The sequence below is a fragment of the Teleopsis dalmanni genome, chromosome 2, assembly GCF_002237135.1.
Source record: "Teleopsis dalmanni isolate 2A chromosome 2, ASM223713v2, whole genome shotgun sequence".
Classification (NCBI taxonomy): domain Eukaryota; kingdom Metazoa; phylum Arthropoda; class Insecta; order Diptera; family Diopsidae; genus Teleopsis; species Teleopsis dalmanni.
This window is the reverse complement of record NC_051847.1, coordinates 29,751,425-29,769,181: the sequence shown is the minus strand read 5'-3', so window position 1 is coordinate 29,769,181 and position 17,757 is coordinate 29,751,425. Positions and strand designations below refer to the sequence as shown.

At 30.1% G+C, this 17,757-nt stretch overlaps 3 protein-coding genes across 3 annotated transcripts; 1 reads left to right on the top strand and 2 right to left on the bottom strand.

Annotated features, from left to right (window-relative positions):
* Window positions 1-532: 532 nt before the first annotated feature.
* LOC119674209 lies at window positions 533-1,228 on the top strand. The gene has a single exon (XM_038085336.1). It carries the CDS (start codon window positions 533-535, stop codon window positions 1,226-1,228), a length of 696 nt encoding a protein of 231 aa, XP_037941264.1.
* Window positions 1,229-1,985: 757 nt separating this feature from the next.
* On the bottom strand, window positions 1,986-3,696 carry LOC119681318 (probable cytochrome P450 6a13). The gene is made up of 2 exons (XM_038094476.1): window positions 2,602-3,696; window positions 1,986-2,530 (listed from the first exon to the last, which is right to left on the bottom strand). The coding sequence occupies exons 1-2, from the start codon at window positions 3,683-3,685 to the stop codon at window positions 2,115-2,117; spliced, it is 1,500 nt and encodes a 499-aa protein (XP_037950404.1). The 5' UTR covers window positions 3,686-3,696; the 3' UTR covers window positions 1,986-2,114.
* Window positions 3,697-14,335: 10,639 nt separating this feature from the next.
* Window positions 14,336-16,153, bottom strand: LOC119674208. The gene has a single exon (XM_038085335.1). It carries the CDS (start codon window positions 16,151-16,153, stop codon window positions 14,336-14,338), a length of 1,818 nt encoding a protein of 605 aa, XP_037941263.1.
* Between the last annotated feature and the right edge of the window lie 1,604 nt (window positions 16,154-17,757).

Sequence of the window (17,757 nt, the reverse complement as noted above, 5' to 3'; positions counted from 1 at the left end):
GAAGCTGTTTGTTTTTTCGTGGGAAGCCTGTTTTATGAGTACTACTTACTATGGGTTTACATTGCAGGAGCATTCGTTATATAGACCAGCTGTTGAAAATCTTATATTGGATGTACGCGCTTACGGATTAATCGATAACTGGTTTCATGCAAATTTTTATGATATGGTAATGGCCGATAGAGTTTCATTTACAGATAAAAGCAATCCGAAGGTGTATGGAGGCTCATTAAAAATTGAAGACTTGCAATGGGTGTGGATTACATATATATTACTAATAATTTTAAGTATTTGGATTTTTACTGTAGAATTTTTTATCGCACATTTTATTATTAATAAATAAAGGAAACTTATAAAATTTCCAAATGAATTACCGCTTTATACAGCTTCTTATAACGTAGAAGACTACTGCTTAATGATACCATTGCCAAGCTATAGACGAACGTGTGATATTTTTACGGATATTATTCCGTGGGGTCTCAGAGCTATTACACCAATTATAGTATTAATATTTGCTTTACTGTTTCTGTGCAGTATGCATCAAAGTCGAAACAAGATTTCTTACTTGGATATATTTTTGAATGATAAAAGTATTAGAGGTGTACTTGGACAATCATTTACGCTGCCCAGTAAATTGAATTTAAAAACCAAATTAATTTGTGCACTTCTTTGCTATTACAGTTTAATTGTTAATACAGGCTATCAAGCAAATTTACAATCGCTTCTTACACATCCACCAAAAGACACCACAATGAAAACTTTCAAGGACTTGGAAGATGTAGACTTTAAGATTTCTTTATCACGTTTGGAGTTCAATATGTTTACATTAAACAGAACAATTAAAAAATTATTAAGATTTGAGGAAACTTACCGAGACTTTGTGAAATTGCGTGAATCAATGAATACGAGTTATGCCTACCCAGTATCTCGTACACGTTGGCAGGTGTTTCATGAAAGACAAATGACTTACGAAAACAACGTTTTTTACTATGCCGATAATATGTGTTTCCTCAAATTCATTGATCTTAGTATACCGGCTCGTAAATATTTACCCTATCGTAATGTGTTTGCTGAGCATATACAGCGCTTACACGCAAGCGGGTTAATAAATTATTGGACATCCTTTAATTTTTACGATATGGTTAGGCAAAATCTTACAAGTTTAGAGGATATAAGTGAACCAGTAAAATGGGCTCAACCATTAGGTTGGTATGATTTGATAAAGGTATGAATTTTGTATATTTTTGGTGCTGTCATCTCTTTGTTTGGATATACTTTGAAAAAATAACTTGGATATACATGCAGAAGCGTAAATTTAATCGGAAATTATACACTAAAGCGTATAGTAATAAAAAGAACTCATTTATGTATTTACCATAGTTATATCTTACATAATAAAATAAATGCAAATACATATTTTTACATATTATTATTCTTTATGCATTTATAAGAGTAGAAATTGGTGGATGAAGATTTGATTTTCACAAGTTTTATTTAAATTCTTTTTATTATTATTATTTTGGTATATTAAAAGATTGGTTCCGTGAGTGCTGGCTGTAGCGAACTAGTGACTTATCCAAAGAATTAAAAAATTTATTAATAACACACGTACTTTAAACTATTTTTTTCGTATATAAGAAGTTTGAAAAATTATTTCAATAAAGCAGAAAATACATATTATAAGGACTCTGGTCATCTAGAAATGTTCCTATCATCTTAATTTATCATTAAACGTTTTTAAAATTCGCTTCACAGCAGCAGATAGTGATCAATTTGAGTCCAAATCTTTGCAGGAGTACAGAATAACAAAAGTCCAACTAATTGATGTAAGGTCCATCATCAGACCTTTTGTTATGATCATGACAACAATAGAAAGGCAGCAGAAAGAAAAATCTTATATAATGACAGAATATTAAAATCAAGTGTCAGTAACCGCAATTCATGTATGAGATTGGAGAATGGACGGACAAAGTGGAAATGTGTGAAGAATATTTTCACCCGACTATGTAATTCGGATAAGTAACCACAAATTATTATTTGTTAATCTTTTTTATTACTATTATTTTCTATGATACTAGTATTTTGTCATAAACAAATGTCAACATTTCACACATCTTTCACAATTTTTCTATTTTCAAATACACTCCTCTTTCAGCATCACGAAAGTGTTTATTCAATTTATATTTCATAGGTATTTGTGTTTCTTTGGTGGGAGAAAATCGATAGTTTTTAAGCATCATATATAAACCAATTATAATTTGCATATAGGCAAATCTGTAACCAATACAAGCTCGTGGTCCTTTGCCGAAACCCATATATGCCATTGGATGACGTTTTGCAATTTCTTCTGTCGAAAATCGGTTGGGATCGAAACGTTGAGGACTTGGATATATGTCTGGATCATAATGTAAGGCATCAATTGGCAAAACAACTGTAGTTCCTTTTTCAATGACATGATTTGTATTTGGTAAAATATAGTCCTTGGCAGCTTTGCGTACGATAACCGGTACAACTGAATACTTACGCGTTGTTTCTGATAAAAAAATATAAAAATATATTAGTTTCAACATTCAGTTTAGTACATGTAGTGTTTATGGTACATACCGTACATACAGTGAAGTAAATACTTCATTTCTTTAACTGCTTCATAAGTAAGTTTGCCATCATGCTGAGCCATAACTTCATTCATTTCCGTCCGAGCCTTCTCTTGAATGTCTGGATTTAAAGCCAGTTCGTATAAACAAAAACTCATTACACTTGAACTTGTTTCAAAACCTGCTACAAAAAGTAAAAATGTCTGTGCAGTCATCTCTTCCATTGTTAAAGCATCTGATGTCTCTGATTTTCTTAACTCCATTAATATATTAAGATAATCTTTTCGTTGTATACCCGTTTTCTCTCGATATTCTACAGTGTCACGAACAATTTGAAAGAAGAAGTCTGAAATTTCTTTTGGAAACAGTTTCATTCTGAATTTTCGTGCTAAATTTGGAAAAGTGTTCATAAGCGAAACCACAGGCATACTGTGTTTAAAATAACCAATTTTTTCACAAGTTTTACTAAATTTACTTGTTGGTTCCTTTAATCTATTGCACTCTAAACCGAAAGCAACACTTCCAATAACATCTGTTGTATAGCGTGACATAAGATCTGCAAAATCAATTCCTATATTCATATCTGCAGACTTTCGCTCATCTTCCAAAACATTGATTAATTGATCAGCTACATCGACGACAGTGGTAAACATACTTTTTATTTTTCCTGATGTGAAAGTTGGAGTTAATTTTGTTCGTAAATTTTTCCAGTGCTCTCCTTCTAAAAACAGCATGACAGCAGAAATTGGATCATCTTTTTTATTATAATACGTTCCCCGACCTGGAAAATTTGCAAAATCCTTAACACATATATGCTGAATTAAATCGGGATCGAGCAGTATAATCGTTTTGCTGAGAAAGAAATAAAATCCAACGAATCGTGCTTTTTTCTTGAATTTCATATAATATTCTTGGACAATATCATACAATGTTTTGGTGCGATAAAATTTCTTAAGATTTCCGAAAAAAAACACTGGTTTATCGTGCAATACACCGCGGTCCTTAAAATATGAATATTGCTTCCGTAACGCCAAATAAATAAGCAGGAAGCTGCCGCATATAAAACACACAAGAATTTTTATTAAGTCTATCATGGTGTCTCTACTGTTCGTTATAGGTTGTAAACTTGACTGTCACTATTTATATGTACAACACCAATTAAATAGTTTTATTTTTAATAACTTATTGTATTAAAATAAAATAAAAACGTAATTTACATAGCTTTTTAATTGTCTTAAAATGAAAATTACTTCAACGTCAATTAAATAATTGCTTTTATTGTAGTCTTTTTTAAATCATTGCTTATTTAATTACATATTATTGGGACTTTGTCCTCTACTATCCTAACTCCTATTATTTTAATTGATACTTAGTTGTTTTAACATCCGTTTCACATCAGCAGATATTGATATATTTGAGTCCAATTTGGTTCAGATAAATATTTAGCTCATTATATCTTCATAGAAACCTAACAGAAGTTTAGCGTTATATCATTTATTGCTACTCTTCATATCATTCTTTTTTTCACAATATACGTCTTCGAAGTCAGTCCTATTGTTATGATCATAATAACAACACGAACGTGAAGTTGAAAGGCGTACAGAAAAATCCTTTCGTTCACTTTCATATCTGCTTATTACTCTCGAGGCCACATCCGATATGCTTTAAGCTTACTTTCTGGAAATCTTCATGAACCGTAATCGGAACAGTTTCATGCCATAACACGATTGGTATAACTGAAATCACTGGTATAATCTGAAATATGCTAAAAATTCAATGTAAATATAAAGTTAAATAACTTTGAAAAGAAAAGAAAGAATAATTGATACGCAATATAAACTTTCGTATGAAGAGTATTAATAATTCGGCAAAGCTGAAGTTACATCTATTTTCATGTTTTAATTCAATTAAGTATATGCTATTTTTTCTTGAAATTGCTGTCAGAAAAGCTCTACTCATTTAAAAATATTATACAAAATGGGTTTATTTTTAAGTAGTAAGTTTTTATTGTTTTGTTTAAAAAAGTTTAGATAAATGTGTTAAGTTCTAAATAATAACAATTTAACTAGATGAATCGTCATCGTCATCGTCATCTGTGCGAATCGTAGAGTAACATTGGCATGACTTTCACAGTATTACGTTCCTAGATTAGGTTTTATACATTAGAAAGAATATGCAACAAATAATGCCTCTACAAACAGTATAGTATAGAAATTTAACAATTAAAAATAAATATATATAATTAATTAATTAAATTATCATTTCGTTCTAATATAAACACAGCAAGAGTTTTTATTAATAACATATAACTTTCACAACAAATTAACAAAACTCCAGGAAAATGTGCGGACATAAAAGTAATACCTCTCTGCTTAACGCTAAAGCACAAATCATTCGCATTACTCCCGACGTTCTCCAACCTAGTACCCTGCTATATGACTTGAAATCCATAATTCAGTACAACTCTCCTCAATATCGTTCATTATACTTCAAATCCTTGCATTTAACTATTTCCATCATTCCTCTCCATAACCGTCATTTTCACGATTCCAGTTATAGAGCCTATAAGTAACCTGCCAAACGTGCAGGTTATATTGCCAGACAGATGAAGACAGATGCTTTCTTCGATTGCTAATGTGTTAAAGAAAGTAGGACTAGAGGACATCAATATCGAAAATAGTGTTGCACAGATCAGGAGACAAGTACAACATTAGAACAAAATTTTACAATACATTGAAAGTATGCCTTAAAACAAGAGACAAGACTTTATCATAAGTTGAAATAAGACGAAAAACAATTTGGAGATCCTATCTTCAAGTAATGTTGCGATAATTCTAGTGTAATATAGACTCAAGTAATGAGACGATTTTTTAGTCCATTTAAATCAGACATACCACTAATGTGTTAATGATTGACGATACATTAGGCTATTTTCAAAGACAAATCCACAATATAATGTGATTTTAAAAAGATTGTCCATAATACAATAAATTAACAAAATGAAGTTTATAATTTTATCATTGTTTAAAAACAAAATTTAGAAATATTTCACTATTTGAGGAAAGAACTGTTCTCCATGTCAATGGTTTCATTTTATAATTACAATCTTTAACATCACTTTTTCTTAAAGACTGTAATTACTTCAAAATACTTCGTAAATCTTCAGTGGAATGTATCAATACACTTTTGTTTTCGTATGAGTTATTGAAAGCCTCATCTACTTTTAGTGACGTTGGAGACACATATCTTAAATTATTGAATGTGTTAACTACCTGTAATAAGACGAGGTCACATGGAAAGTAATTTCATATATCTCTTATATATATATAACTTTTTGACATATAGATTATACAAGTGTCTTTATAGATTATATGAAGTCTTATAGAGATCCTGCATGAAAAATTAACTTCATTCATTCGTGTACTTACTTTTTTGAACAACTGCTTAGATTTATATTTAATTTATTTATTTTCATTTATAAAATTATATTTAACGCACTCATTTGATTACCTCAATTACTGTGCATCTAAGTTGACAACATTTGTAGATATATTGTTATATCGATCGATGTCATTTAGGTTATAGATATATATATATATACATACATAATTTTTTCAAAAGAGTAGTAAAGGTATTGTATAATAATATAATATTAAAACAAATTAAAACAAAAATTTAATCCATAAAACTGTAGAAAATACGTTTTATTGGCTACTACACAGATTATTTATAGATATAGATAATAATAGTAAGAACTTGCCCTTACCAGCAAATGTACCGTGTCCAAATAAACGGTACGGTAATGCTTTATAAGGTAACATATAAACGCCCATGAATTATAACAATAGCCACTTTTTCATCAAATCGAAATATTTTTTATTGCTATGTATGTACATAATAGTGTTTTTATTTAACTGTTTTTTTTAATTGTTCGTTTGAAATGTATTTCAATATTAAAGTAAAAAGTTATGAAAATAAATTTCAATATAAGCGATTTATTTTTACAGAGTTTATTCATCGGAAGGATTGACTCAGAAAAAGTTAATTTATTGCGTTCAAACATTTAAAGTGCAGTCTTAGTATTTTTGGAAAATGTTTATTAAGTTCTATAGCATCTGCCTAACTTATTTATCGATATTTACAACTAATGTTATACTTAAGGACAACCATCTTACATTGACAACAATACGTGCGGAGTTTCAAATTAACCATCGGACAGCTGTTTATGAAATTCTTTTAGATATATTATCTAAATATAATTTTGAAACAATATATCTAAAAACCTCTTCAACTTGTTCGCTATCTAAATTAATTGGAAATCTGACCATACCAGTTATAATAGACGATTTACGTACAAGCTCCCAAATAAAGCCTACAATCTACAGTAACCTCATAGCAGTTGTCTTCTGGAACAAGAACCTCAGCATAAGTACGTTAAATCTGTTAGTACAAACATTACATAGTATGCGAGAAACGAAAACAATGATCTATGTGTCTACAGCTTCAGAAAAGTACTCATTTAAATTAGTTGAAAACATACTAAGTTTCTTTTATAATCATAAAATGTTTAACGTTTTTGCTTTCATTGGAGACTCCAGTTATAAATCTGAGTTCTACACATTCTGGGCATATCCGAATTTCCATATAGTAAAAGAAAGTGTAAACGCTTCAGCAGATTATTTTCCAAATAAATTTAAAAACTTACATGGTACTAGTATAATAACACTACCAGACCAGTTAGAACCAAGAACAATAGTGCACAGGAATAAATTGGGTCAACAGGTGTTAATTGGTTATGTCGGGAAATTCATGCTCACACTCGCTTGGAAATTAAATGCTACACTGAAATATGCACGACCAGTAAAAGGTGGAGAAATCATTTTTTATGGTGATTTACTTGCGGCAACAAAAAATGGAACCTTGGATATGCCAGCCAGTATTCTACCCATTACAAATGTAAGTGACTTCCACTATTTTACTTATCCATTCGAGTTTGTCCATTCATGTTTAATGATTCCAACAGCAAAGGATGTACATTTGAAAGATATCTATTTATATATATTTAATCTTAAGTTCGTCGTCATCTGTGTGATAATTTATTTTGCTTTCACACTTTTTCTCATGCTACACCAATTAAAGTTGACCATTCTTCGATATAAACGAAAACATTATCAATGTCACATATTCGAATTTATACTTAATGATGTCACATTGCGTGGTTTATTGGGTCAAACCTTTAACATGTTGCCCAATGCAAATATTACGCTTAAACTAGTATACATATTGCTATCCTTATCTGGTTTATATATAAGTAGCCATCTACAGGCTTACTTACAGACTATGTTAACGCAGCCTCCAAAAGAGCGTCAGCTAATGACATTTAAGGATGCTTCTGAAGCAAAACTTCCAATTCTTGTCAGCGAAGAGGAGCTTATATTCTATATAAGTACACAAAACTTATACAGTGAATACTCTTTACATTTTGTCTCAACTTCTTATGCTGACTTCCATCAGAAACGCAATGATTTGTTTGTTAAGTACGCTTATCCAATACCTAATATCCTATGGATGGTTTATGAGCAACAACAAAAATTTTTTTCACGGAAGCTGTTTGTTTTTTCGTGGGAAGCCTGTTTTATGAGTACTACTTACTATGGGTTTACATTGCAGAAGCATTCGTTATATAGACCAGCTGTTGAAAATCTTATATTGGATGTACGCGCTTACGGATTAATCGATAACTGGTTTCATGCAAATTTTTATGATATGGTAATGGCCGATAGAGTTTCATTTACAGATAAAAGCAATCCGAAGGTGTATGGAGGCTCATTAAAAATTGAAGACTTGCAATGGGTGTGGATTACATATATATTACTAATAATTTTAAGTATTTGGATTTTTACTGTAGAATTTTTTATCGCACATTTTATTATTAATAAATAAAGGAAACTTATAAAATGCATATATAAAATGCAAAAATAAAAATATATAAAATGCAAAATATTTAAAGTCAAAGTGAAAATGGAGATAACGTTTTTTCATTTGAGTTAAATTTTTAACTTTTAGGACACTTGCTTAGATTTAATAAATAACTATTTAATTAAATAGAGGATGCAATTTATTAATTAATCTGGTATAGTATGCTCCAATCATTACTTTTTGAAGGTAATCAGTTAACATTAACATACGTTATTGATATTAGAGCAAACAGACATAAATGTATTAATTTAACTGTTGAGATGATAAAATATGGTAATTCTGCAGTTGGTGCATTTCATGAATTACGGTGAGATTAGATTAGATTTAAAAATCTATTGGACAGTATGTTACCATGTCACTCCATACTTTGAGGATTATTGTGACAAGCCCAGTTTTGTTTCACTGGGTAGCAATTAAAAATGCCATTTTGTCCCTTGCAGAAATGTTGCCTATTTCCGTTATAAGTGGATAGACAGTTGATAAGTATCGAAGTCTGAGTCTGGCGAAACTATAACAGTGACATAGAATATGTACTGCTGTTTCCTCTTCTTCGTGACAAAGTCTGTAGCTATCGTCCATTGTAATATCTGGATTCGATAGATGTTTTTTAACTTCGCAATGTTCAGTGAAAAACCCTGTGACAAATCGAATGCCTTTTCTGTTCAGCATTAGTAGCTCAGCATTAGCTTGTCTGCAGGCAATCACATTATCCCAATCAGTCCAACCTGCTTTTTTCAGCCATTCATTAATTACCATATAAGCTTAAAGATGCTCCATGAAGGCCGCAGAATGGTCTTGGGACAATATAGGATGAGGCCGTTCTTCTGGAATCCATATTAAGTGGACCTTTTTCCTTTCAGCAAGATCTTTGAGAAGTTGAAGGCATTCCCACAATAGTTTTGAAGTCACTCAAGGTGAGCTTAGTGTTACGAGTGCTAAGTTTCTGTCAGAGTAAATATACATATTTTCTCCCGTGTGGGCTCAATTAAGCGTTTCTCTCCTTTGGATTACCATTCCCATCCTTATTTGCTAAAATAAAAACTGAAACGTGTTTTTGAAATATTTTGTAACGAATTTAAAGTATAGCTTACAAGTGTTGTATTAAAGATAGCAGAGCTATTGCAAGCGATGTATTGAATCATCGAAGCGATAAATTGCGGTAAGATGTTGCATGGAAGATATTTGAATGATGTGGTATATCACACCTGATGACAAAGTCCAAAAATTATTTTGAACTGTATTTTATTAATGTTTACTTTTGGATCCTTGAAATGCATAGATGTATATAATATTTTTTCTATTTTCTTTTGTCCATGTCAATTTTATAATATTCATTTATTTTAAAAGAAGAAATTTATGGCGGAAGACTAAGAGCACATGATGACATATGGATTTGTCGCATCGTGTAATGATTTCACCTATTGCAGTTTGCAAATTGTTGTTTCTTTGTTATATTCCTTGCATTACGGCATTATTTCTGACCGGATGAATTGCAACAGAAACATAGAAGTAATGCGGAAAATTTTTTATGAGTTTAAAGCACTTTTCGTTCTTTGTAAAAACTATCTCCGAAGTATTTTTAAATAAAATTACAGCTAATTTTGTTATTAATTTATTGTAATGAATGTGTATTTCAGCAATTCATCCGGTTTTTAATACAATAAGTACATGACGTTTCCAATCATTTAAGTAATTGGAATTCATTCTATCAAATTTGTGATATTAAAATGAATACATTGAATATCCTTTTAATATTATATATTATATAAATTTGATTAACTTACACATTAACTTGTTTAATTTAATATTATACATAATTAGTTACTAATAACACTCCAAAGAATTAAATAAAAATTTCATGAGCCATGAGCGAAGTATAGTAGCTAAAACTGTTATTATGTGATAAAATAACATTTAGGGAAAATTACTTTTACACAGTAGCTAAAAAAATGTCAAGATAAATTATATATCGTTTATTTATATAAACTATAAATTAAGTAATTTTACAATACAATACAAAAATCTTTTGTAGTTGAATTATATTATTAATGCACTTTAACATTACGAATAACCATACGAATAAATATGAGAGAAAAGTAACTTTGCATTTCAATTTCGGGCTGAGTATGTTGTTGTACGTTATAAATATTTTAATATATTTAAGTCGTACAGCTGGGTTTAATATTGGCATGACGGAAATATTTACTCCGCATACAGAAAATCAGAAGAATCTACAAGCATTCTTCACAATACTAAAACATGAGCAGGATTACAAGACGCTGGCTATTGAAAACTGCAATAATTCCACAATTGAACTTTACAGTTTCTTCAAAGGCATTGGATCGGTTGCGATTTTGTATATGCAACCTAGAGATAAAATTTATCTGAAGACCAATTTTAATACAAGATTAATTGTGCTATTATGTCTGGATGGACAAAGGTTTGAGAATAGATTAAATACACTTGCCTATAAATTGGAACATTTGCGACAGACGAGAGTGGTTATATATTTAGAAAATGGTGACACAAAACTTGATACTATTACGCAAATATTGGAGCGTTGTGCCAAATTGAAAATGCTCAATGTGCTTCTTACAACTTCAGAGTTTCAGCAAATGAATATCTTCTATTCATATGAACTTTTTCCAATCTTTAAAGTCCAAAGTCATTACTTTCAGGCAAAAGATAAAAGAATATATTTCTCAAATAAAATAACTAATTTAAAAGGTACAAAGTTGCGTGCGATGTCTGATAAAAATGTTCCCAGATCAGTTATATATAAAGACAAAGACGGTCAAATTCGTTTAACTGGTTATATAGGAAAACTGGTAGTGCTGTATGCTAAAAAAATAAATGCCACTTTGGAATTCACTAACTCAACAGATAATAAAACGATTTTCTATCGGGACATGATGAATGCAATTGTGAATGGAAGTTACGATATTGGAGCCAGTCTTTCATCGGCTGAATCGGTTGAAGAATATTATGTGCATACATATCCGGTTGAAACTTTCAGTTGGTTTCCCATGTTTCCCATTATCAAAGATCTGGAAAAAAGTGAAATGTTTGTGCAAATCTTCAAAGGAATGTTCTCAGTGATTTTAGTAATACTAACATTGGTATATTCCAGTTTATTAACTATTAATGAACATTTCTACACTATAAAGAAAAATGGAAATATTTTCGTATTAGATTATTTGCTAAATGAAAAAGGTTTATGTGGCGTATTGGGTTCAGGATTTAAAATGAAACAATCTCCATCTGCTAATCTGCGTATGGTGTATTTTGCAATCTTTCTAACAAGCTTGTTGGTTAATGCTATGTATTCAGTACATCTTAATACATTTCTTACAATGCCAATGCATGCCAAGCAAATCGAGAGTTATGAGGATCTATTCAATGGTCCAATAAAAATTATGATAGCACAACAAGAACTACACGTTTTAGACTTTACACTTGGAAAAGATTTTTGGCCAAAACATGCCGCTGCTTTTGTGGTCGCACCAACATTTGAAAACTTTATTGAACATCGGAACAATCTGAACACTTCTTATGGCTACTCGGTAACATCTTCTTTATGGCCATTAATCGAACAGAGGCAAGCTTTATTTAGTCATAAACTGTTTCGTGCATCTGAACGTTTTTATTTTGCGCGTTCTGCGTGTTTTGGTATTCCAATGCAACGAAATTCAATGTATAGAGAAACATTAGACGCTTTTATATTAAAAATATTTAGTTCTGGCTTAATGGAACATTGGGTGTCTTCAAGTTTTATTGACCTTGTGAGAATTGGAAGAATGTCTATGCAAGACCTGAGTGAAACTCTGCAGTTGCGGGCTTTAAGTTTTAGTGACTTTATTTGGATTTGGTTTGCGTTCAGTATTGCCATATGTATTAGTTTTTGCGTCTTTTTAACAGAAATTTTTAATGATTTTATACAAAATAAAACAAAATTAAAACTATTGCATTAATATATAATATTATCCTATTACTCCATTTATTTATAAAAAAAATATATATTTAACTATTGTGTTGATTTATTTAAGTATAAATATATTAAGCCAAAAATGAATCTTAATTAAAAATAAACGCAATAAAATTAGTAAAAAATAATTAAAAATAGATGAATAAAACTAATAAAAAATAAATAAGTTTTTTGATTATTATCGGGATTAGTTCGTTAATTTCACATAAAATTTTAAAAATTTTCTTTACATAAAATTATATTTATTAAGTTGTTTTGAATACTTTAAATAACACCTAGAAAATTAAACGTTTCTATAGGAGGTGGTTAACCTTTTGAGATATAAATATTGGATATATAAAGAAAAGTTCAGTTTTAAGTCTAGAGGTGAAAAAACCATTATCTTTTATAAAAAATATTACTGCTGTATGGTAAATGGTTTGAACTTTTAAGTTATGTGATGTATCAAAAAAGTTGTATTACAAAAGAAATAGTATGTATCAGTTATAGATGCTAATCCTCACCGAGCTCATGAAAACCAACCAATGACAAACAACACATTTTATTCAAAAAATAAACTTCTACAGGTTCCACCACAGGTGTTAAGATGTTGACATAAACGTTCGCAAAGTTTAAAGGAAAGTTGTTCGAAAAAAATAAGGAAATATGTCGATAAAACATACGATCTTACCAATACAATCAATACTTTTCTAATTATTTTAAAAAAACTCGAATTTTTCATGATTTTCCAATACTTTAATTGCTTATCGTCGCCTCTAAATTTACTTCAATCATAAAAATAAAAAAGGATGATGTTTTTCGTATCTAAGGGAGAAAATTTGGATTTATTATAAGGAATTTTGGATTCATTGTTTTTTGGATATAGTAATATAGTAATATATAATATTAATAGAAATGTAAGGATTTGAACAAATATTTTTATTTAATAATGCCGATTCGTCGAAAGTTTCTCTGATTTCTTTCTCAGAGCTTATGAGTTTAATAACTCAAATGCGTTATTAAATTCCCCTTAAACAGAATTGAATATAATATATTAACTGTTACCACTGTAGGTGATTAATCGTTCAGATTACGTGGGTTTATATAATGGAAATCAGTTATTTATAGACACAGTATGTTTTTGTATGATATTGAAAATAAAAGTTATCACTTAGATAAAACTAATAATTCTGAAGTTAATATCTACACACAGCTCTTTAAAATATGTGGCGGGTATGTGACGGTATGTGATAAAAACTCTGATATATTTTTTAGTGATAGATATACCCTATCAGGTCAAGAAATTGTATGTCACTATTTTTGCATATAGTAAAGCGGCAAATAAGGCAATTGAATACAAAATAATTTTGGACTGTAATGAAGAGACACCAGTTTCAAAAGCAATGAAGTGGAAAAATATGTTTCCTATTCTGTTTCCTGATAGTCGAGCTGCCATTAGTATCTGCAATCTACCAGTAATAATAAACTAAAAATGTAAAATTAACGATTTTAGTTTTTAAAAATTTTTTAGGTAATTTAGTCCAGTAGCCACATTAATCGTGTTGACTTACAGACAAATCAATAAATCACTTTAGACAACTTTATTAAAAAAATGTATATAACATATATAATTATCTTTCATAATGTGAATTATTTAACACTTAACATTTCCTCATAGTTTATTAATAAATATTCAAGTTTAAAAACAAATATTTTTTATAATTGTATTAATGTTTAAAGCATTTCTCTTGAGCTTCTTTTTGGTGCTTTAAAGATGTGATAAAGCAGTACAATTATTTATTTATGACTTTCTCAAATTAATAGAACTTACACATAACTCCATAAAGAATATCACAATGCTTAACACATAACTGCATGTAATAAATATCCATATCCATTTCAAATCCCAAGCGCTCAAACTGTGGAATGTTTCCACTTTGGTGCGATCAGTAAGAGATATTTTGTTTGCTACCAGCATATCCCGAAATGTGCTTACATACCAATAACGTAATAAACCTGCAGCGTTAATGCGGTGAACATAAGAATCAAGGGATTGCTTAAGCACAGAATTTTTCTGGAGTGGAACACACATATAATACATATCAGAGAGAACCATTGATTTCGGGGCATAAAAAATTTTATGCGCAAAGAAGAGCTGTTGTTGTTCGAAAACTGCCCACAGTGGTGCTGATACTGTATAAGCATATGATGTAGTTAGATTTCTACGCCGATTGTGAAATGTTAAAGTATCTGTCATAATCATTAAATCGTGTATTTTGTCCAAAATAGTAGATGCTTTAGACTTGTACACTTCCTTAATTTCGGTTTCATCAACTAAAATATTCACACCCATTTTTCGTAAATCATCGAATGTCATTATTTGTGGAAGTGAGGGATGACTTGTGATAAGAGTTTTTAAATGCGCTGTATAAAGGGTATTTAATGTAAGACCCATTATGAAAATTGATATATATAAAAATCTTTGTGCTAGCTTTGGTTGTGTGTGAAATATGTAAGATTGTCCTAAGACTCCAGGCACAACTTTATCGTTTAGTATTAAATTTATGAGTCTTATTTTGATTTGCCTTCCAGTTCTTGAAGTTAAATCGCTATCGATGATCGTGAAAAGTACTGAAAAAATAAATATTGTAAACACAAAAGCAATTATCAGTGTATTTTCCATAATTATACGATAAACATCAGCAGTGATCAATGAGCCCGTCGTTGGCACCATTATTAACCAGGAACTTAATTCAACCGGATACGACATTTCATGGTAATGATCAAATTTCAAAACACCTCCTAAGTTAATTGGCAAATCTAACGATCGATTTTGCGTATAGTTTTTCATAAAAGGCGGATGAATAATTTTCCCAATTTTTACCGGAGAGAGGAACTGGAGTGTAGCGTTGTATCGCTTAGCAAATAATTGTATTAATTTTGCTATATAACCACTTAATTTCTGTTGACCATTGTGACTCATGTACATAAAGCTGCGAGGCTCAACTTGATCTGGTAATGTGAGCAAGACTTTACCATGAAAATTTAACCAAAATTTAGGAAAAATTTCTTTTGTATTGTTGATAGTTGCTCTGACTGTTTTATATACTGGATATGGTGTTAACCTATAGAAATGCTGTTCTTTCATTAAATTTTCAAATAAAATAATCACGTTTGTAAATTGATGTTTTTCACAGAAATTCTTGAGTGGATCGCACAGCTCTTGCGATTGAGCGAAATCCTTACCTAAAAAGATGAGTCGGGAGTGTCGTATATGATTTAGAATTTTCGTCAAAGGATTTAATTGGAGAACATCAAATTTTTTCTGTAAACATACAAAAGCCAAGATTTCACTATTAAATTTTTGTTTTAGATTAAAAGTATTATTTGTGGAGAAGAGCCATTTGGGTTGTTCAAGTATATTTTGCAAATTTTCCAAGAAACAATCATCAGGTTTATGACGCAGTATTAAGATATTTTCGAATTTGCTTTCCGTATAAATTAAACGTACCCAACTTTTGAACCAATGCTCGAACTGAAGTTGTTCCTTCAAGGGAACCAGTTGAGCTGCAACCAAACCCAGCAATATAAAATGAACTAAAGTTTTTGCAGGTAACATTTCTATTGAAATTCGAAAATTTACTGATGGCCACAAATTTTTATTTACTTGTAACGTAACAAAAAATAATATCCAATAAAAGGCATTATAATTTATGACAGATAAGTTAAAGTTATACATTAAAATTTAGTAATTCGAACTATTATTTTAAATGAATTCTAATATTGGTTGGTGTGTTATTAATTATAAATCCATTAGCATTAAATATTATTTTTACTTAGGTAACTTTCATGGAGGGACTGAAAATTCGAAACAATTAAAATCAAAGGTGTGGGACTAAAATACTATAATAAAATGGAATAGTTAATCCCTTTTATGTGAATTCGAGTTAAATAAACAAAATGTCTTTTTATAATGATTTTTTAATGTCTTCATTATAAATATTCGTTTCTTTAAGTTAAATTTCATAACTACATTAAATACTTTTTGTGGTGTTTGATTTTTACTCATATATAATTAGTTACAGGTTAATTAATATTATAAATAATAATATTATTATAATGGTTGGTTGCAATGGCAGGCCATTAGATTACTTCCATGAATCTCAATTAACGATTTTTTGCTGTTTTGTAATAATAATATTATAAATAAATAATTAATATTATGAAGGAGCAATATTACAATGAAGCCTAAAGGTAGACTGTACCTTCTTCGTTCACTTCTAGGGATTAACTGAGTTCTACTTATTCAATAAAAAGTAACATTTGTTATATTCTATTCTTTTTGTTCTCTTCTATATCACATTCTTTGCAGTTTTCTTCCCCTCCTAATAGAACCAACAAATTCCATTGAAGATAGTAAGGTAATGGTAAGGAATTATGAACTAGACTTATGCACTGCGATCAGCCTGAGCTATTGTGCACCACTTTGTATCTAGAAGTTTAATATATCGAGAAAACGAACCAGCTCTTTCGGAGGAAGATTTTGAAGATCTTCATCCTCTAGTTGGTTTGCATCTTTAATTTTGTGTCTCCTGTGGCCTAATGCATCACAGTTATTGATCAGATGTTCCATAGACTCTTCCTCTTCACAGCTGAATATACCTATTTTGTGTAGGTGTTCATTGAGACGAAGTGGCCTGAAAGTGCAAAAAAGAATGGCTTTGGACTCTTTTTGTTTAGATTGAGAAGGATGTTTGCTCTTTGGCGTCAAAATTCAAGAATTTTTTTGAGTAATTTAGAACGTCAATGCCATTAAAGTAATTTGTGATTTTTTGGATCATTTTTTGGTCACATGTTTTATATTCTTTTTATTGAAGCTAAAGAAAGGGGTTAGACCGATAAATGACCCTTTCACCCCTTATTTGTAATAAAGGTTCGCCTTTTCGTTGCCTTTGTGTCCTTTATGTTCACGCATCAAAGACCTCTTTGTAGATAAGGTCTTTGATTAAGTGGATTGTTACATTCTATATACATTTTTAATGTAAATGTATGGATTTTTAGGGCTTTGAGAATTGATTGACTCTCTGAGAGAATAATTCTCTGTTTATTTTGATGATGATTCAACTTAAAATTATCTGTAAGAACTCCTGTTATAATTCTAAAATTATTTTTTGTTAAGTTTAGACAATCTTGATTAAGGTTGTAGGTCTCTATTGAGAATTT